The sequence below is a fragment of the Talpa europaea genome, assembly GCF_964194135.1.
Source record: "Talpa europaea genome assembly, chromosome: 11".
NCBI lineage: Eukaryota > Metazoa > Chordata > Mammalia > Eulipotyphla > Talpidae > Talpa > Talpa europaea.
Genome location: NC_140078.1, coordinates 44987071 through 45010166, shown reverse-complemented (window position 1 = coordinate 45010166; position 23096 = coordinate 44987071). Strand labels below are relative to the sequence as shown.

Here is a 23096-nt window from a genome sequence, read left to right as displayed (position 1 = left end):
AAACAAATAAGTCGAAGTCCTCAATACTGATCCTGTGAAACTGAACAAAAGAGCATATATATGACTAATATAGTACATTATAATTGTACTTAATCCAAACCCTCATATTTAAGTTAGACTACTAAATACAATTAAGAGAAAGAGATCTTAAGTGGATTAAAATACAGTATTTCCATATGCTACTTATAGGATGAACACATTAATTAATAAGGAAAAGGCTGAAAAAACATCATATGAGTAAAAAAGCTGGAGTAGTTTGACAAAGTAGTTTAAAAAAACAATAACAGTTGAGGCTATCTGTTCAAAATATTCAGAAAACACTGCTTTCTCTTAGTATGTGATAGAATTAAATAGATAATATTTAGACAGATTTGTAGTAAATCAAACTCCATGGGAGAAAAAAAAATATCATGGGAATGTAAGGGATATATAAAACATGACTTATCAACACAATTGACATAATTGACATTTATAAACCAGTATACTCAACAACTGTGGGTTATGCACTGTTCCCCCAAAAAAACCCTATACAAATATGAATTAAATCAATACAGAGTATTTATCTCACTATAGAAGTTTGAATTAGAACTTGATGTGAAATAATATTCAGAATCACACAATACTCTTATGCATAACCCCTGAGTAAAATAACTGAAAATCATATATTTAAAATATTTTTCTGCTGTTTAAAAAGACATAAATGAAAGGAGAGATATGTATACATTCTAAGAAGCAGTACTATCAGAATGTGATTCTCAAAAATTGATCTAAAATTTAACTCTACTCAAATAAATATCTCTGCATACCTTCTGCAAAATTTTATGGTGATTCTAAAATTTATTTAATAATTCTTCAATGTAGATGAGCCTAAAGGAAGGAAAACAACTGGAACTTTGCCAAGATATAGGTAGAGAAGGTTCACTGAATCACTCCCAGGAAGAACATCTAATAATCAAGCAGAGGGACACTACACCAGGCAGTCTGAAAGCTTGGGGAAAACCTGGAATATAACTTTGAGTTCTGAAAGCAAAACAATTGTACACAGGAGATACAGAGTAGACTTATGACATTGAAAATGAGGTGGTAGAGAGAAATATCTAGAGGTCGTGGTCTGAGGCAGTTGACACAGACTGCTGGGTTACTGACAATCAGAGAAACTAGGGAGGGGAAAGCAAAACAATGTGGATTTTGACCAAGGGTAACAATGGCAGAGAAGCTAGTGTGCTCCACACAGGTCCGCTGCTCCCCTTAGCAATGTATTGCAGTCAGCCTACCTGTTCTGTTCCCCCCACTGTCTCTGGTGAATCCTCTCACCCCCACCCCTCACCTCTGGCCTGTACCCCAGTTCTTGTATGCAAAAACAAAACTTTTTTTTTTTAAATAACGATATCCAGAACACAACCACAAAGACATGGAAGATTGTATCACATTATCAGAGTTCAAAATTGCTTTAATAGACAAAATTAATCATATAGAAGAAAACACATAAAGTCAAGACAAAGTGATATAAGGAGATTTGAAAAGATAATCAAAGAGATGCAACAAAACTCTAAAAAAGAAATTATTGAGATCAGAAATAAAATTAATGCACTGAAAGCAGAAAGGAAGATTTAAATAGTAAAATAATAGGTTCAGGATGTAAAGTGATCAAAAGATGAGACTGAAAATTGTAGAGAAAGCCACAGAAACAGTTGATCAAATGGAGGATTGAATAGTGATCCTAAAGATACTAATACAAAAGGAGTCAGGTGGAAGAAGAGAAAGATATAAGATATTAAAAAAAAATTAAGAGGTTCTGTGAGATCTATCTGACTCCACTGGGAAAAGCGACATAAAGATAATAGATATGCCAGAAGGGGAGATAGAAGGAAGAACAACAGAGAAATAAGGAATATGTTTAAAACCTAATGTTGAAAAGAAAGCAAATAATAATGTCATTATTCCCATTGAACTAGTATTGACTGCTCTGTCAAAATTATAAATTTGTGAAGACAAATATCAGGTGACACTATCCACAAAGAAGTTCAAATTATTAGAGAAAGAAAACACCTGGCAATGTTTAATTTTCTTTAGTATATTTAGTAGTATAATAATGATAATCAAGCTTTAAGGGAAAATTGAGTGCTTTACCTTTTATTAAGAAGTGCCACAGAGGAAAAAAAAAAGACATAAATATAAAATTTTACAAATCTTTGCAGAGAAAACCTAAAACAATTTAAGCCATAACATAGAAAAGTGCCATCACTTCAAGTGCCCATGTCCCACTCAATCACATTCCCTTTCCTCCCTCCAGAAGTCAGTCTTTGTTTTAATGTAGTAATTTCCTTGGGTTGCATTATAGTTTTAGCATTCATAAATTAATATCTATAAAACAGTTCTTACCCATGCCTAAATTTACTGTTTTATTAGCCTATTTTCCACACGTTATGTTTACAAAATATATCGGTATGTTCATAATGCCCATACATTCACTGTAATTCCTGTATAACAATCCATTGTATGAATATATCACTATTCATTCAGACATCTTACCATTAATGGACATTTTGGTTGTCTCAAATGAAAATATACTATTAGAAAATATACTGCAATGCATTTCCCCTAAGTGTCAAATGCTAAGTTACACAATATGTCACATTTGCCATAATGTCAACTGTTTCCCAAAGTCACATGACTTCCTGGAACACCATAGGCTTTGGACATTTACTTTTTGCCAGTCTAATAACGACGCACTATGATCTCATTTTTTTAAAACACATTTCCCTGATTACAAAATAATTTGTGATTTGATATAGTCATTGACAATTTGGAGTTTTTCTTTTGTTAAGTAATTATTGAAATTTTTATCAATTTTTTAAATTGCTTGTCTTTTTAAACAGTTTTCTTTTATTTATTTATTTATTTTAAATTTTACTTTTATTTTTATATTCCCCATACAATTGCACCCCCTTATTTTGAACCCAATCCCTCCTTTCCCTGACCCCCACCCCCCATAGAGTGTCTCTGGTTCATAGTAGTTTGTTGATTTTGATTTTTACTTTCTTATAGTTATTCTTTTTCCTGGTCTCTTATTTAAGTTTCCTAGATTCCTGCTATGAGTGAGACCATCTGGTATTTTTCTTTTTCTTTCTGGCTTATTTTTAAACAGTTTCCTACTGGCATTTTATTTATTTTTTTATTTTTTTGCAATATTATTTTACTTATTTATTTTTTATTAAAGGTTAACAAAAGGTTTATTTACCAGGGCAGGGGAATGAGGAAATGTACAACTCAGGGAGAAAAGAGGGAGATAAATTCTCAAATGTGTTCCACCCATTCCACAGACTTGGAATCCCCAATGACCTGCTGAGACCAAACCTGCCGGGCCAAGAGCACTAGCCAAGTGTGCCTGACCTCACTAACATGGCTGATTTTTATTTATAAACAGAGAAAATGGCTGCTTAACTTTGTCCTTAGGTCCTTGCAACTCCCCTTTGGGAATCCTGGGATTTGTAATTCGTGGTGTCTTGATGGAGTGGAGGTGGCATCTACAGGCATTTTATATGTTCTGCGTATAAGTCTCTTATCCTTATGTCCATCAAAAATATTTCTCCTATTCTGTAGATTAACTTTTCTCTTTGCAGTGTCTTTTCATAAACATAAATATTTAATTTTTTGTAGGCAAAATTATAAATCTAATTAAAGTTAGAGATTTCTGTCACTTTTGGGAAATCTTTTCTGAGGCTCAAGTCATAATGATATTGTCCCATGTTATGTTCTAAAATCTTTAGTTTTCCATTATCACTTATGTCTATAATGCATATATGGATGATTTTCTAGCTGGGTAGAAAATTAAGATAATTTTTTTCTATATTGCTTTGCATGCCAATATTAATGCTGCTTTATTTTATATATTTTAAATTCTGATAAGTACTCATAAATTCAGAAATATTATACTATCATATCAACTTGGTAAAATTATCCTTTTATTATAATGTAATGTCTGTCCCTTTGTGTACCTAGTAAAACTTGCTGTCTTAAAGTTTGTTTTGTCAACATCAGCTGTTTTTGTTATTTTTCTTGACTCTGATATAAAGTAAAAATAAGGGTTCAAGATTGTATATCTGAACAGGATTAAATTTAGAGCTTAAAAAGGTTTTACTAAAAATTGCGTCTTCTAAACAATTACACAGCATAATTATGGTGTGCTGCATTAATAAAAGAATTCCAAAGTGCAGTAAATATGCTAGCCTGTAATGTCATTATTTCTGACCACAGACAGACATTAGAACACTATAAAAGAGCTCCTTGTTGAGTTTCCCTGGAATTCCCAAAAGCTTGAAATGCATAACAGCAAATCTTATTGATAAGAATATATCAGAAAAATAATGCTGCAGCCAGAGAAGGAGTCGGGGTGCAGGGGAAGGAGGAGACCAAGACAGGAGGGAGCACAAGGGTCCATGGCAGGGGACTATGGGTCTGTGGTGGTGGGCACACTGGGGCAACAATGCCTGAAGTGGTGGGTCCTACATTTTCCATTATAGAAACAATTATGTAAAGAAATACTAACTCGATAAAAAAATAATAATGCTGCTACACAAGCTATACATGCAATCCACAATAACCAATGAGAGACAGAAGGAAAGACATCTGATTGCCTTATTAACATATGCATGAGAATCACTGAGATGCTTAGTGTAAATGTAAATGTTGGGTTCCTACACCTTGGATTTAGTTTTAAGAAAATCATGAGGTAATTTTGAAAGATGTAAGAGATTTTAAACTCTAGCTGTTATAGACAGAAGAAGAGTAAGCAAGGAGAGTGGGATTTTATGTAAAAAAAAAAATTAACATTCAAGTGGGATTTTTTTGAGGTGACTAATGGGAGTAAAATGGAGCTGAAGGCAAGATATATAGTTTTATAGAAATTGCACAATAAAATTTATTTCAGAACCTGTTTCAAACAAATTCTACCAGAAATAATATAACATTCTCGTTGGTCTTTAGTTACAATATATTTTTAACGATTTTTATTTATGCATACAAGAACTGGGGTATAGGCCTGAGGTGCGAGGGATGGGGAATGAGAGGATTCACCAGAGACAGAGTGAGGAACAGAACAGGCAGATTGACTGAAATACACTGTTGAGGGGTGCAGCGGGAGAGGCAGGAGAGGTCTTCTGCACCATGTGTGTTGCTCCCTGGCTGGGAATCAAACTCATGCTGCAGAGGCTGCTGATAGCTTCACACTGCTGTGCTGAACCCTTGTGCCACCAGGGAGACCCTACTATATAATTTATGAAATTGTATGACATCTATAATTTACAAATTTATTTTTTTCATTTTACAGTGTCAAAATGAGTGAGAAAATGATGTATATAGTGAGTGATGCTGGACATGAAATTTGACTGGTTTTTAAATTGAAAATTAAAGACACTAAGCAAATTAGAAATGAGAAAAATGATATAAGTAGATATGTGAAATCTCCACTAGTTTATAAGTAAATGATCTTTCATTTGTTTTCTAGAAGTTAAAAAAAGTAAAGATATCCAAAGAAGGAAACATTATTGTTATATACTTAACCTACTCTTGAGAGAGTTAAACTTCCCAAATGTAATAAACATGTTTGTCCTAATTTTCATTGTTGCATATGAACTTGGCATGTCTTCTTTTTGGAAATAAATCATTTTACAAAGGACCTCATATGTATTATCTATGTAGTATTTCATTTTATACTTGAATTTTAAGCTAATTTAGCATGAAAATTTTTCTAGTAACTAGTATTTTATACTGCCTTTCAACTGGAGAATGATTCAAATGTATTTTTATGTAAGACGTGTTTTAAACTTTTAGAGTGATGGCCTAGTGTTATATAAACAAAAAGTACTGTATATGATGGAGACCTCAATGTCTCATAATATTTAACGAATTCTGTTCAAAAAAGAAAGCTCAGTCATGCCTTATTAGTCTAACAGAGATTAAAACAACACAAAGGTAATCTTAAACTGAAATATTTATTACTAAAGCCTGAATATAATGAAATTTAGCAAATGACTCTAAGTCACTGAGCAATGATTCCATAAAATTAAAAAAAATCATTCTTAAAATCAAAGATATGACTTTTATAATCACATTAAATTTCAATCTTCCACTCTGCATTCAAAGTTTATCATGTTCCACATCTCTTCTAACACTAATCTTCCAATCCTAATGAAAAAACTGCTCCCAGAAATCTGATGCTCACTCATGTCCCCTCTTTGATTGTACTTTCTAACCCTTAAAAATCCTACCTCAAGTATAAAATCACACAGAAAGTCTTAACTTAGTTACATTAATCCTTAGGGGTTCTATCCTATCTCAAACTCACTTAGCTTTCTTTAATTTTTTCATTATCATCCCTGCAGCTTACACAGTCTCTTGTTCCTTACTTAGGCTCAGAGGCAGAGAATATTTTTGAGATTTATATATGTATTCTTATGTACTTCCCATGGGGCCTGTTGCTAGTAATAAGATAATTTCTTAATGAACTTGATCATATAATACAGCATATAGTAACTTGCAAGTTATAATTACATTATCAAAGTAGAGATCCTGATAATTGCATTACTATCTGAAATTTTGTAAATGCAAAAATAATAATGGTAAAGCTATTTTTATTTTTCAAAGATTCAAACCTATCATTTTATTTGAGAGAACTATACTTAGCTATTTTAAAATAATGAGATGCAAACACCTTAAATTTTTATTTGAGATTCTAATTTCACTGGTATGTTCAGACTTCATGCATATCTGTGTTCGACAGTACTATACACAAATTATCAAAATTGTTACAAAGTTGGCATTTGTTTGTTGGCTGTGTTTGATTTGTAATATATTTTCTTAAGATTAAATGTTCAATTTTTTTCTAATTTCATATATTTAAAACAAAATCAGAAAAAAAAACTAAAGCAAAATCTAATCAAACTGAATAAAGCAAAGCAAAAACAGTATTTTTTTTAATTTAACTTAAGATAGCAGGAGAAGAAAACCATCAAAAAAGATTGAATGAAAATGGTACTAATTGAGTGATATATCAGAAAAGTCTTTTAAGACATATGATAAATTGGCTCATTCAACTCTCAAAAGAAGAAATTCAAAGACTGAATCCAAGAATTCATCCTAAACAGAGTACTCTTCTGGACTCTGGAAGAATGAATTTCAGTGAAAAGCAGATAGCTGCTCTGATCTATCAGTGCTAGGATCAAAAAATCAGAAAAACCACCAGTAATGCAGTACTTCATATACTTTATAAAACCAAAAGCCATTAGTAATTTATCTTAAGAAATATCATTTGGATCTTTGTAGGGCAAGTAACTCTTGTGACTTACAACTATTATTTGTTTTTTCCTCCAGACAATGGCTAACACACCTAAATACACTTGCTATATTAGTACCAATATCAAAATTGAGTCAGCTTTTTTGTTCACTTATGCATTCAGATCTAGACACTCTTTCAAACACATTAGTGGCTTCAAATTAAAAAATATATCAAAATAATAGTAAATATAAGTGAACATAATAAGTATATTTGCATAAATAAAAATCAAAAAATTTTATTTCACTACATACCACAGCACTCAGGACATTTTGGATGTTTCATGCTATTAATTCCATACCCAGGAAAGCAGCGATTAATCCAAACCATCTGTAGAGTACCTTCAATATAGTATATTTCAGGCAATGGCTCTGCACGTCTGCCTAGAACTTCCACTTGTTGATTAAAAAACCTCTCTATGAGATTTTTAGCCTAAAATATAAAAACAATATGAAAAAGCTATTATCACAAATGAAGGTAATTTCAGACTAAATAAGGATGCTTTTGGATTTAGAAATAGAGGATAACAAATTCCATGGTCCTTAATTTTTCATGTATAAAAAAAAACTTTTAAAAATTGAAAGATGTTAACTCTAAACTTATACATTTCCAAATATATTTCCAAATACAATGCAAATAAGCTATTTAGATATAAAGCCAAATTTCTGGTCCCCTTGGATGTGGAATACTACAGCATGGGCATTTGAGCAAAATCAAGACAGAACTTGGTAATTAAATATTCTATAAGAAATGCATTTTAACAAATGTATTCAGAAAAATATACTTTAAGGGCCTCCCTGGTGGTGCAAGGGGTTAAGACGCAACCTATGAGGCTGTCCGCAGCCACTGCAGCATGAGTTCAATCCCCAGCCACAGAGCTACCCACATGGTGCAGCATATTTCTCCTGACTCGCCCACTGCTCCCCTTGGCAGTGTATTTCAGTCATCCCTCCTGTTCTGTTCCCCACTCTGTTTCTGGTGAATCCTCTTACCCCCAGCACCTCTTGCCTGTACCCCAGTTCTTGTATGTATAAGTAAATAAATCTTTAAAAAATATATGTACTTTGATTCTCCCCGGTGGCGCAGTGGGTTGAGCACAGCGCTATGAGGCTGTCCGCGGCCTCTGCAGCACCAGTTCGATTCCTGGCCAGCCAGGGAGATTTCCACATGGTGAAGCAGACCTCTTCTATCTCACCCGCTGCGCCCCTCAGCAGTGTACTTTGGTCCTTCTACCTGTTCTGCTCCATGCTCTGTCTCTGGTGAATTCTCTCACCCTCCCGTACCTCTGGCCTATACCCCAGTGCTTGCATAAATAAATTACATATATATATACACATTTTAAGAATTTTTTTCTTTTAAAGATTTATTTATTTATTTATTTATACAAGCACTGGGAACAGTCAGAAGTGCGGAAGGGTGACAGAATTCACCAGAGCCAGAGCAGGGAACAGAACAGGTAGACTGACGAAGTACAATGCTGAGGGGAGCAGCAGGCGAGACAGGAGAGGTCTGCTGTGCCATGTGGGACCCTCGCCGGCCAGCAGGGGATCGAACTGGCACTGCATAGGCTGTGGGCAGCTTTGCAGCCCAGTGCTCAGCTGCTGCGCCACCAGAGGATGCCCACACTTTAAGAATCTTTAAGGAACATGTCCTAAGTCATCCACTCCATTATTTTTGTTTTTTTTTTTCCATTTTTAAAAAAAAAATTTGAATATATTTTATTAAACAATTGAATTATTTATTAGTTGCAAAAACCCAGGGAGTAACTGTTGATCTTGACATTTTTTTATATTTTATTTTATATAATTTTTACATCATTTTTCATTTTGCACAATGTATGCATTTTAATTTTGGTTATATTTCCCATATAACTGCACCTCCCCTTATTTTGGCCCTTATCCTTCCTCTCCCCGCCCCCCCCCCCCCAGTGTGTCTCTGGTTTATAGTTGCTTGTTGATTTTGATTTTTACTTTGTATTAATTAGGATCATGCTCAGCGAAATAAGTCAGAAAGAAAAAGAAAAATACCGGATGGTCTCACTCATAGCAGGTATAAATAAGGGACCAGGAAAAAACACTCCATTATTTTCTTAGAGAAAAATTAGGTTTAAAATCAAGAAGAAATGTTAAATTTCTAGTCCTTTGTTCTAAAAATTGCTTTTACAAAATAATTAAGGAACATTCTACTATATAATAACTTTTTGCTTGTAATATCTTCTGGTTTGACTTGTAAAATTATTAAGAAGCTTATACTCTTCAGTGACTGATAAGTTTTATCTGTTGAAATTTTTTTAAAGATTTATTTATACAAGAACTGGGGTACAGGCCAGATGTGCAGGAGGGTAAGAGGATTCACCAGAGACAGAGCGGGAGCAGAACAGGCAGACTGATGAAATACACTGCTGAGGGGAGTAGTGGGCGCAACAGGAGAGGTCTGCCACACCATGTGGGACCCTTGTCGGCCGGGATTGAACACTTGCTGCAGAGGCTGCAGACAGCTTCACAGAGCAGTGCGCAACTGCCTGTGCCACCAGGGAGGCCCCATTTGTTGAATTTTGATTGTTATTTTTTTTCATACCCTCTGCAAGTTAGTTCTGTTCAATTCTGGCATGCTTACTTGAAACACTAATCTAGTCAGAAGCATGGATGAATTGACACATGCTGATTTAAAACCACAGTGGTGTACCTCAGCTTTGCTGATTTCTTAAAATACCTTGTAAATTATACCTTTTCCATAAAACATTTTTAAAGATTTAAACATTTATGCATACAAGAACTGGGGTACAGGCCAGAGGGGTGTGTGTGTGTGTGTGTGTGTGTGAGAAGATTCACCAGAGACAGAGTAGGGAACAACAGAACAGGTGGATTGACTCAAATACACTGCTGAGGGGAGCAGCGAGTGAGGCAGGCAAAGTCTGCTGCTGTCATAGGGGATCAAACTTGTGTTGAAGTGGCTGCCAGCAGCTTGAAAGCACTGACTTTAACCCCTGCGCTACCAGGGAGGCCCTCCATGAAAATTTATATGAGTAATTATAGAAATGTTTTTTGAAATACTGCATTCAACATAAATGGACAGACTATGTTCCATTACTCTGTTGTTTACTAGGTTCTCACAATTCAAAAGTTTCTTATGCTTTTGGTAAATTTCCTGCCATTTATGTGTTCAAACACATAGATTTTGATTAAGAAAGTGCTTACTCATTAACTAGATACAAATCTGATATCTAATTAATTGTACTTAAATGCCAGGCTAGACTATGGTGATGTTGCATGGGTGAAGTAGTAGTGGAAATTCTATGGGGACTACACTTGAGAAAAGAAAGCAAACATGGAAAGAAAATAAATAAACAAAAAATAAAAATAAATAAAATGTTCAGGAGACATTGGAATAACAGTTTCCTAATATTCCCAGTCAAAAATCAAAACCCTGATAATAATAAAAGGGATCACATAAATTCTAATACTATTTCCCATTTTCCTTCTAACAGGAAGAATCTCTTATTGTATAAAAATGAAAAGAAAACTACTTGAATCATTAAATGAATGTTCTTACATCAAGGATATTGATGGCAGACATGTAGTTAAGTATTTGCACTGAAAGGTAAAACTGGGCCTCCCTGGTGGCACAGAGGTTAAAAACATCACTATCAAGCTGTCACCAGCCACTGCAGTACAAATTTGATCCCCAGCCTGCCAGGGAATAACCACATGGTGCAGCAGACCTCTCCTGCCTTGCCTGCTGCTCCCCTCAGCAGTGTATTTTAGTAAATCTGCCTGTTCTGCTCCCCACTCTCTGGTGAATCCTCTCACCCTGCCCCTGAACCTCTGGCCTGTACCACAGTTCTTGTATGCATAAATAAATATTTTTTTTAAAAAAGGATAAAGTTAAGGTAGTGAAAGAATTAAACAGAGACAGAGTGGGGAGCTAGCCCACATGGCACAGTAGACCTCTCTTGTTTCACCTGCTGCTCCTCTCAACAGTGTATTTCAGGGCCTCCTCCCCTGGTGGCGCAAGTGGTTGAGCACCGAGCTGTGAAGCTGTCTGCAGCCTCTGCAGTGCAGGTTTAATCCTGGCTGGCCGGCCAGCGAGGATCCCACAGGGAGCGGTAGACCTCTCCTGTTGCACCCGCTGCTCCCCTCAGTAGTGTATTTCGTCAGTTTGCCTGTTCTGTTCTCCGCTCTGTCTCTGGTGAATCCTCTCACCCTCCCACGCATCTGGCCTTACCCTGGTTCTTGTATAAATAAATAAATAAATCTTTAAAAAAACAATGAAAAAAAAAGTGTATTTCAGGAAATCCGCCCATACTATTCCCCACTTTGTCTCTGTTGAATTCTCTTACTGTTTGCACCTCTGGTCTGCACCCCAGCTATTATATGCATAAACAAATAAATCCTTAAAAAAAAGTAAAACAAATGAGCAATAGCAAAATACATAAACTTTTGCATGGAAAAGTTATTTATTTTTTTTAAATATCACAATCTGCTCCACTGAGCATGCCAAGATAGAGAGTAAACAAAGATGAATGGAAAGACTTGAATATTTATTCTAAGTTAAAAAATCTCTCTTTTAAATAGGCAGAATAGGAACTTACCTAGTCAAAATAAAGATCATACATGAAAAACTCACAGCCAACATTATACTCAATGGAGACAAACTGAAAACTTTTTTTAAGTCTTGGACAAAACAAGCTTGCCTAGGCTTACCACTTCTATTCATTATATGAGTGAAGGTCATTAGTCAGATAATTAGGCAGAAAATAAATTAAAATCTTCCAAGTCCATAAAAGAAAAAGATTATCTCTGAAAATCACATGCAGAAACATGAACCACTCCACAGTTTCTATGACACTACCAATGAACTATATTAAAAAAATAAATAAATAATGCCATTTATATTAGCATGAAAAAGAAAAAAAAAACTGGAATAAAATTAGCTAGAGAGATGAAAGACTTTTACACTAAAAACTGAAACACTGATAAGACAAAAAACGTAAAAAGACACCTTAATTATAGGTTGAAGAATTAACACTGTTTAGATTACCAAAGAAAGAGATGTAGACATTTAATACATTGCTATAGAAATCCTAATTGCATTTTTTCAAAGAAAAAATAATTCCAAAATAAACTCTAACTATCTGACTACACAAAACTGAGTCAAGCAGAAGGGGAGGATGGTGGGGTGGAAGTTCAGAAGGGAGAGGGCCCCAACAAGCATGGTGGAGGATAATTGAGACAATGGTGGTGGGTATGGTGTGAAGGTGCATTTGTGGGAGGTAGGAATCTATAACCCCCAAAGATACAGTCATTTAAACAAAATTACCACAATGAACATTATTTAAGAAAGAAAAAAGGTATAAGTCAAGGTGGGTAAAATACCCTCCTTTCCAATACTGTCCTGGAAGAACTAGCTAATTCAGAACACAAGAAAAGGAAATAAAAGGGATACTGATTTGGAATGAATACAGTAAACTCTGTTTGTAGAATATAAGACCATCTATGTAAAACTTCTGGGAAAAAAAAATGTCCTGGAAGTAAAATGTGATTATAACATGCTAGCAGGGTACAGATTAATATATAAAATCCAATTACCTTGTTATATATCAGAAAAAAAAAAAGGTGAAATGTGAAATTAAAGACAAAATAAAATTTACAATCTACACCCCAAAATTAAGTATTTAGGTAAAAATATAGCAAAGCATGTGTATTTATAACATATAACTATGTATAACATATTATATATAACATATAGTGAGGAAAAACTCAGAACTATAATAAATTAAATTAGAGGTTAAAAAAGGAGGTATTCTAAGTTCATAGATAAAATATTCACTATTATTAAGATTTCAGGGCCTCCTTGGTGGAGCAAGGGGTTAAGATGCAGCACTATGCAGCTATCCGTAGGCACTGCAACAGAAGTTAGATCCCCAGCCAGGCAGGTGAATCAAATGGCTCAGCTGACCTCTTCTGACTGGCCTGCGTCTCCCCTCAGCAGTGTATTTCAGTGAATCCACCTGTTCTGTTCCCTACTCTGTCTCTGGTGAATCCTCTCACCACCACCCCTCCCACCCACCTCTGGCCTGTACCCAGTTCTTGTATGCATAAATCTTTTTTTAAAAAGATGTCAGTTCTTGATAATTTGTTCAACAGATTCAATGCAACTCCAATTGAAATTACAGCAAGTTATTTTGTTGATCATGTGTAAAGGTTAGGAATGGACACAGTGCAGGTTTTCTGATCCCATGCAGACCAGGTAAAGGAGTCAGAGTCCTCAGTGGGTTTTTGCAGGTCTTTTATTGGAGTTCACCAGGTATATGGCAGGCAGGGGTGCTGGGGGGCCAGGAGGCTGGCAGTCCTCCCAGCCCCCAGCAACTCTTCACTCTATATGGGCTCTCCGGAGTTCTCTGCTTCTGCTTCTTCTTCTCTGCTTCTCTCTCGGCTTCTTTTTCGGCTTCTGCTGCTTCTTGGCTTCTCTTTGGCTTCTTCTGGCGTCCCTGTGATGCCGCCCTTAAAAAGCCCAGTCTCAGCCCAGGTGAATCCCATCTACCTATGCCCATACCCTATTCCAGGTGCCCGCATCAGGCATGCATTCAGGACTGCAAGGATCCATCATCTATCCTGATGGCGGGAGGGCAGAAAAGCCTGACATTTTTCCTTACCCTATATTATGATAAATAAATTCTAAAGTTTATATGGAGGAGCAAAATTCCTGAGTAGGCAACATAATACTGAAGGAGAGCAGCTAAGAGAGAGGACTGAAATGACCAGGTTTAAATACTTACAAAGCTACCGTAGATACAAGGGCAATGGTACAGAACAGATGCATGAAACAGACCTACATTAAGTATAGTCACCTGATCTTTGACAAAGGAGCAAAGTCAGTGTAATAGAGCAAAGACAGTCTTTACGGCAAATTGTTTGGAACAACTGGAAAGCCACATGCAAAAAAAAAAATCTATAAACAGATCTTACACTGTTCAAAAAACTTAATTCATATGATTCACAAGCACTATACAAAACTATAAAAATCTAGGAAACAACAGAAGAAAAGCTAGCAACCTTGTGTATGGTAAATAGCTTCTTAGATATAACAGCAAAGGAGTGGTACATGAAAGAAATAATTCATAAATGGAATTTCAAAAATTAAGAACTTCAGCTCTATGAAAACAATTTCAAGAAAATGAAAAGACAACAGATTAGGAAAAAAATGTTTGCAAAGGAAAAATCTACTGAAAGACTATTATCTAAAGTAAATAACTCTTTAAACCGAACAATGAGTTTTATTTAAATTGAATTAAAATTGACAAAGACCTTAATAGAAACTTTGCCAAAAATAAACAAATGGCAAAAAGAACACAGAATGATATTTTACAAGATATGCCATCAGGGAAATAATTCAAATTCATGTAAGATATCCTACATAATTTTAGAATAGACAAAAACTGAAATGCTTAGTGTTAGCAGTATGTGGAACACCAGGAACAAGTATTTATCGTAGGTGGGAATGCAAAGTGATAAGTAACATTGGAAGATAATTTGGTGGTTTTTACATAACAAAACATATGCTTACCGCATGATCCAACACTTGTGCTTCCCTGTAAACACCAAATGGATTTGAAAAGTGTGACCACACAAAAATACAGACATTTATAGCAGCTTTAGTCATAACTGCCAAAATGTTGATGCAACCAATGTGTACTTCAATATGCTAATATATAAACTGTGCTAAATGCAGACAATGGAATATACTCAGTTCTAAAAAAATAATGCATTACTAAGTCATGAAAAGACATGGAGGAAGCTTAAATCTGTAATATTGGGTCTCCCCTGGGGGCGCAGCGGTTGAGCACTGCGATGCGAAGCTGCCCACAGCCTCTGCAGCGCCAGTTCGATCCCTGGCTGTGGGTGAGGGTCCCACATGGCACTCAGACCTCTCCTGCTGCACCCGCTGCTCCCTTCAGCAGTGTATTTCATCAGTCTGCCTGTTCCGTTCCCGCTGTGGCTCTGGTGAATTCTCTTACCCTCCTGCACATCTGGCCTGTACCCAGTGCTTGTATAAATAAATAAATCTTAAAAAAAACTATAATATTAATTGATAGAAAACAATCTGAATTAAGTTATATACCATATGACTTCAACTATATGACATTCTGGGGAAGACAAACATAATGAAGACCATAAAAAGATCAGTGACTGCCAGATCTTAGGGTGAAATAGGGATTTAAGTAGGTAGAGAATAGATGAATTTTAGGGGAGTGAAAATCCTCTCGATTGTCTTAATGATAAATACATGTTGCTATTAATTTGCCTAAATCCACATAATACACACGCACATAAATGAATTACTGATATGTCAATTATAGACAATTTGTGTTTCTGATACGTCAACATATCAATTTTAATAAAAGTAATACTCTTTTGGTGCAGGTAGATAAAGGATATAATATATATGTCACAAAGTAGGGGCTATATGTGGAATATATGTAACTTCCTCTAAATTTTACTTAAATGATAAAACTGCTGTGAAAAATTAAATCTTTTGAGAAATGAATTACAAATACTAAAATCCATGGGCATCCCTGGTGGTGCAGGGGTTTAAAGACACAGTGCTATCAAGCTATCTCCAGCTACTGCAACATGAGTTCAATCCCCAACCCATATGGCTCAACAGACCTCTCCTGTCTTGCCCACTGCTCCCCTTGGCAGTGTATTTCAGTGAATCCACCTGTTCTGCTGCCCAATATGTCTTTGGCAAATCCTCTCACATCCCCCTCACCTCTGGCCTACACAGCAGTGCCTGTATGCATAAATGAATAAATATTTAAAAAAATAAAATTCAGGGCCTCCCCAGTAGCACAGCATGTTGAGCGCAGCATTGTGAAGCTGTCCACAGCATCTTCAGCAGGGTTTGATTCTCCAGCCAGGGAGATATCTACATGTCGTGGCAGTCCTCTCCTGTCTCGACTACTGCTACCCTCACTGTGTCTTAGGTCCTTCTGCCTGTTTTGCTCCCCACTCTGTCTCTGGTGAATCCTCTCACCCTCCCAACCCTCTGGCCTGTACCCCAGTTCTTGTATAAATAAAAATAAATCATTAAAAAAATAAAATTCATAACATGGCAAAGGGACAAGTTTTGGTATGAAGTTATCAGTTTAAATCAAACTTATAATTTTAATATGTTGAATGTAATGTTCATGGTAACCACAAATTAAATATCTATGAAATATACATAAATATTAATGAGAAGGGAGTCAAATTATGGCTCCTAAAAGAAACAGTTATACACAAAATATTGTTCAATAAGTAAGGGAGAGAATGAAAGATAAAATGCTATTAGATATACAGAAAACTGGACAAAATGGCAATAATAATAATGGCAAAATAATCTCTATTTGTGATTTAAATGCAAATAGGTTAAATTCCAAAAAAGACAAGGATTGTTGAATGGATAAATGATAGTACTGAACTATTGATACATCCTTTGTACCAGAGATTCACTTTAGATCTAAGGATACAACCACACTGAAAGTAAAAATCTAGAAAAATATATTCCATATAAACAGTAACCAAAGAGAGTGAGGGATACTATACAAGTTAGACAATATAGACTATAAGTTAGAAACTGCTAAAAGAGGTACAGAAGGAAAATACATAATTATGAAAGTTTTATTTCCTAACAAGATACATATATTTTTATATGCACCAAACTTCAGTGATCCTAAATAATATGAGGCAAATATGAATGAAATGGACAACAACACTAATAGTAACAGACTTCAAACCAACACTTTTGATAATGGATGGAAAAATCAGACTGAAGATCAATAAGGAAATATTGGAGCTGAATTAACACTATAGATCAACTAGAACTGATAGACATATAAAGAATACTCCATTAAAAAAAGAGAATACACATTTTCTCAAGTGCACTAGAACATTCTCTAGGATATATTTCATGTTTTTTGCTACAAAAAGTCTTCATAAATTTAAAAAGATTGAAATCATGTAAAATATCCTTTCAATTGCAATAAAATGAAACAAGAACTTAAGGGCATAAGGAAAATCAAAAAATCAACAAATACTAAGATATTAACAACATACAATCCTTAAACAAGCAGTGGACTGAAAAATAAATCACAGGGAAATTAAAAAGAGCTTGAAACAAAATGAAAATACAACATTCCAAAACATTGGGATGCAGAGAAAACGTGTCAAAGCAAAACTTGTAACTAAATGTTTACATTAAAAAAAGAATGATGGCCTCCCTGGTGGCACAGGTGGTTGAGCACTGCCCTGTGAGGCTGTCCGCAGCCTCTTCAGCATGGGTTCAATTCCCTGCTGGCCAGGGAGAAACCCACATGGCACAGCAGACCTCTCCTGCCTCACCCTCTGCTCCCCTCAGCAGTGGCTTTGGTTCGTTGGCCTGTTCTGCTCCCCACTCTGTGTCTGGTGAATTCTCTCAACTCCCTCACCTCTGTACCCCAGCTCTTGTATAAATAAATAAATCTTAAAAAAAAAAGAATGAGCAACCTATACAAATATACAAAACACTCTTGAAACCAAGAGTGGGTCATTGAAAAGAAAATTGACAAACATTTAGCTACAGTAACTAAGAAAAAGGAGAAAAGTTAGTAATCAAAATCAAAAATTAAGGAATACAGAATGACCAATTTCACAGAAATAAAAAAAGATTAGAAGAAAATAAAATGAACAGGGCCTCCCCTGGTGACGCAGATGTTTGAGCACTGCACTGTGAAGCTGTCCGCAGCCTCTGCAGCGCCGATTCGATCCCAGCCGGCCGGCGAGGGTCTCACATGGCGTGGCAGACCTCTCCTGTCATGCCCGCTGCTCCCCTCAGCAGTGTATTTCGTCAGTCTGCCTTTTCTGTTCCCCGCTCTGTCTCTGGTGAATCCTCTCACCCTATCGCACATCTGGCCTCTACCCCGGTTCTTGTATAAATGAATAAATAAATCTTAAAAAAAAAAAAAGAAAATACAATGAACAATTATAAACCAAAAATTGGTTAATACCAGTAAAAACAAATTCTAGAAAAACAAAACCTTCCAAGAATAAATCGTGTATAACTTGCTATCTTAACAGACCTGTAGCTAGTAAGGACATTGACTCAACATCCACAAAGCTTACATGAAAGAAAAATGTAGGACCAAATGACATCAGTGGCTAATTCTCAGACATTTAAATAATTAACACCAATGTCCTTCAAATTTTTCAAAAAAAAAAAAAGGAAGAGAAGCAAATACTTCAAAACTCATAAAGCCCAACATGCCCTGATACCAAAAATCAATATTCTTGAGAAACAGTGATGTCCAAAATCCTCAACAAAACACTAATAAGTAAAATTCTACAGCACATTAAATGAATTATACTCCATGAACAAGTAGAATTTAGTCCTGAAATGCAAGAGTGGTTTAATAAATGAAAATTAATCATTGTAATTTATCACAGTAATAAAATGAAGAGGAAAAAAATCATTATTTGAATACAGAATTAAGCAGTTTATGGTATTCAGTAAAACTTTCAAAAAACTAGGGATAGAAGGAAATGCACAGAACATAATAAAGGGAAGCAGTCTCTTCTAATGTTAGGAAAATTGTACACTCACCTAAGGATGAAGTTGGGCCCTTAATTTATGTCATACACAAAAATTGACTCAACATAGATAAATAATATAAATGTAAGATGTATGGATATGAAATTCTTAGAAGACAACACAAGGCACTAGATTTAACAATGTACTATTGGCTATGGCATCAAAATCACTAGCAGCAAGAGTATAAGCAGATAAACTGGACTACATCAACATTAAAAATCAAAGGAATTGTCACCGACCAAAATGAAAGTCAACTTACAGAATGGGACAAAATATTATTAAATCATATATCAGAAAAGGGGTTAATATCTAGAACAGATAAATACCTACAACTAAACAATAAAGGCACAAATAACATAAAAAATGAGCAAATGATTTGAAAAGATTATCCAAAGGAGATACAGAACATTGAAAAGATAACTGTACATCCATTTTTATAGAAGTATTATCCACAATAGACAAAAGATGGAAGCAACCTATGTGTCCGTTCATGTACGCATGGATAAATTCAGGCATAGACACAATTGAATACTAAACTTAAAAAAGAAAGAAAATTACAAGACACAGTACAATATGGGTGAACCTTAAGAACAATATTCAAAGTGAAATGAGCCATTTATAAAAAGGCAAATATGCTTGTTTGCATTTATGTGAGGTATGCAGAGTTGTCAAAATCAAAGAAACAAAGGTAGAATAAATGGTTGACGGGGCTTTGGGAGGTGGAAAGGGGAGCTGTTGTCTAATGGGGATAGAGTTTTAATTTTATGATACGAGAAAGTGCGGAGATTTCACAGTAATAATATACTTAATATTACTAAACTGTAAGTTTAAAAATGGTCCAGATCCAAAATGCTATATGTATATTGCCAGGCTTAAAATTTTTTAAATGTACCATTACATTTGAATTTTAATGAAGGATTTATATCTTGATATAGGTCTTAATAGTTCTTAACATCAATTTGATCATTCTTTCTTTCTCTGAAAATCTTAAATTTCCTGAAGACAATTAAAATTCCTAAGGCTATATAACTTTTAAGGCTCTTATATTTACACATACAGAAATCTCCTGAGGAAAACAATAATATTGAAGTTGCCTGTTTAATAAAAATAAACCAGCAAAGGTAAAGCTGTTAGATTTATATACTGACACTCAAAAATGATGAATTTGTGCAGAAATTTAGGCAAAACTTCCATAATCTATATTTGTCAATTTTCCCATAAGCAATTTATTCACACACACACACACACACACACACAACTACATAGTTTTCAAGATTTTATAGGTATTCACTGTAGGGCAACTGCCTCTGAGCAAAAGCAGCATATGCTTCTTCTGGTCCAAAGCATTTAAAAATCTGTGTGTGCAGGGGCCTCCCTGGTGGTGCAGGAGGTTGAGCACAGCACTGTGAAGCTGTCCACAGCCTCTGCAGTGCTGGTTCGATCCCCGCAGGCCTCGGAGCAACCCACATGGCGAGCAGACCTCTCCTGACTCGCCTGCTGCTCCCCTCAGCAGTGTATTTCATCAATCTGCCTGTTCTGTTCCCTGCTCTGTCTCTGGTGAATCCTCTTACCCTCCTGCGCATCTGGACTGTACCCCGGCTCTTGTATAAATAAAAAATAAATTAAAAAAAAAATCTGTGTGCAGAATGCCAGTTCTCACATGCCACGTATAGCAAATTCTGAAACTGCTAATGCAGTAAGTGGGACTTACAAAAACCTAGATATAGAAGCCACCATTGGAATAAGTATGAAAGAAAAGTAAGTTTTCGTTGGGTTAAGCCATTCAGAATGGCTTTGTCACTTCAGTCTAACCAAGCCAACTCTTATTAATGTATTTATGTTATCTTTTCTAATAGTCACAGGGGATTCTAATGAAATAAAAAAAGTGCCATGAATTCTTATATTCACTGCAGTTACCCTGGAAATGAATTTTCATTTTCCTTTCTATTCTGAGTTTGGATATTACTGAATGGGAGAATCATTTAAAATCTATGCATTTAGAAACTATTTCTTGAATATTTAGAATAAAAGTAAAATATTAAAGGAACCCTAATCACAATATCACTAAACAAGTAGTATGATCTATCACATGCAATTCCTAATTAAAAAAAAAAAAAATTGATGACTTCCAGTTCTGACAATATGGCATAGACCTGTATTTTCTTGTTCTTCTCTAAGCACATCTATAAAACACTGAAAATGTAGTGAGAAACAAATGCCTCTGAAAGTGGTACAAATGCTTGCTGGTTTGGGAATAGAGTGCCATGGCCCTTGCAAACAACTAAAGGAAGCCACGCATATACAGTGTTTCCCAAACCTGATGGCCTGGATGGGAGCCACATCAAAAACAAGCTAGGGGGAGAAGAGGAGGGGTGAGAAGGCAAGAGCAGCAGCACTATCCTTCCCCAATACCCTGAGACTCAACTCTTCTGAGAAATACTGAGTTTGGGCAGGCAGAACAGGCCACAGAGAACCAGCTATAGTAAGGACTCCTCTATGTCCCATGTGTCTGAGACTTGCCTCATTCGCTAAAAGAAAACAGCTTGCCAGGGAAGAATGGCAAAATGAGAAGTAGTTAAAGGAATTGGTGAAGTTAGGGAAATGTCTGTCACTGTGGGTTGGGATAGTCCCTGTCTTGCACAGAGACAGAGGTAGACATACAGAATCAGCAAAAGGGATTCCAGCATAAAATGCAGCCTTTGTATCTTTGTTCCCACAGGCTGAGACTCTAGTTACCTGCTTCCAAAGGCTTAGTAAAACCAGAAAGTGCATGCAGTCCAAGCCAGGAAACATTTTTTAACTCTACAATAGCCTAAAATGGTCCTCAGCGGCCAGGAGCATTGTAGATCATTAGGGTACATCAGCAGAGGGATTACATTCTGCTCACAGAGATGTCCAGTGGCTCTGGCAAGGCATCCCCTCCGGCTGCTTAGGTAGCACTCATAGACAATAATGGGAGGTCTTAGCACAAAGGGAAAACTGAAGCAGACAAAAATAGCACCACAAAGGCTCTGAATATTAAAATGCCATTGGAACCACAACCCACAAAAGTTGACCAAGGCCTAAAAGCCAGACCTAAAGGGATGCTGACTGAAAAATAATTAAATATGACCAAGTTCCTAATAGATATTATGTTCATAATATATTCTAAAATCCCTTATTATATAGAGAATTAGGATAATCACAACTTGATTTTAAAAAGAAATATGAATTATCAATATGAATGTGAAAATTCATGACATGCTTTTTTTTTTTTAACTATTTTGGGCTGGTTCCTGTTGCCTTTTTTTTTTAAGATTTATTTATTTATTTATACAAACACTGGGTACAGTCAGAAGCACGGGAGGGTGAGAGAATTCACCAGAGCCAGAGCGGGGAGCAGAGCAGGCAGAAGGACCAAAGTACACTGCTGAGGGGAGCAGCGGGCGGCAGGAGAAGTCTGTGCGCCATGTGGTACCCTCCTCCAGCAGCAGGGGAGCAGCCGGGGATTGAACCGGTGCTGCAGAGGCTGCGGGCTGCAGGGGCTGCGGGCTGCAGGGGCTGCGGGCTGCAGAGGCTGCGGGAGTTTCGCAAACCAGCGCTCAACCGCTGCACCACCGGGGAGACCCCATGACATGCTTTTAAAACAGTTGTCACAAAAACTCAAGAAATCAATTAAAAATTCTCTTGAAAAAATGGTAAAAAAAAAAAAAAAAAAAAACACACAGACAATCTCATACAGGAAATTGAAGTTTCTTTTTTAATTTTCTTTCTTTCTTTTTTTTTTATAGAGGCATATTTATTTATTTTTATTTGTTTGTTTGTTTGTTTTGTTTATACATGCATTGGGTACAGTCAGAAGCACGGGAGGGTGAGAGAATTCACCAGAGCCAGAGTGGGGAGCAGAGCAGGCAGAAGGACCAAGGTACACTGCTGAGGGGAGCAGCGGGCAGCAGGAGAGGTCTGTGGCCATGTGGGACCCTCCTCCGGTGGCCGGGGAGCAGCCGGGGATTGAACCAGCGCCACAGAGGCTGCGGGCAGTTTCGCAACCCAGCGCTCAACCGCGGCGCCACCGGGGAGGCCCTCTTTTTTAATTTTGATTAAAGTGACTGGTGTGTAACATATAAGCTTCAGGTTTGCAGCACTATATTTCAACATGTGTTTAACTACATTATAA

The 23096-nt window shown here is 36.0% G+C and overlaps 1 protein-coding gene across 1 annotated transcript in view; it reads right to left on the bottom strand.

Annotated features, from left to right (window-relative positions):
* Nucleotides 1-23096, bottom strand: part of ZPBP (zona pellucida binding protein) — a gene marked incomplete at its 3' end in the record, with an annotated part of 152228 nt that overhangs the window by 52995 nt on the left and 76137 nt on the right. Inside the window, exon 7 of the mRNA XM_084247520.1 lies at nt 7588-7765. Within this exon, the coding sequence (XP_084103646.1) occupies nt 7588-7765 (178 nt within the window). The remainder of the gene's footprint in view (nt 1-7587; nt 7766-23096) is intronic.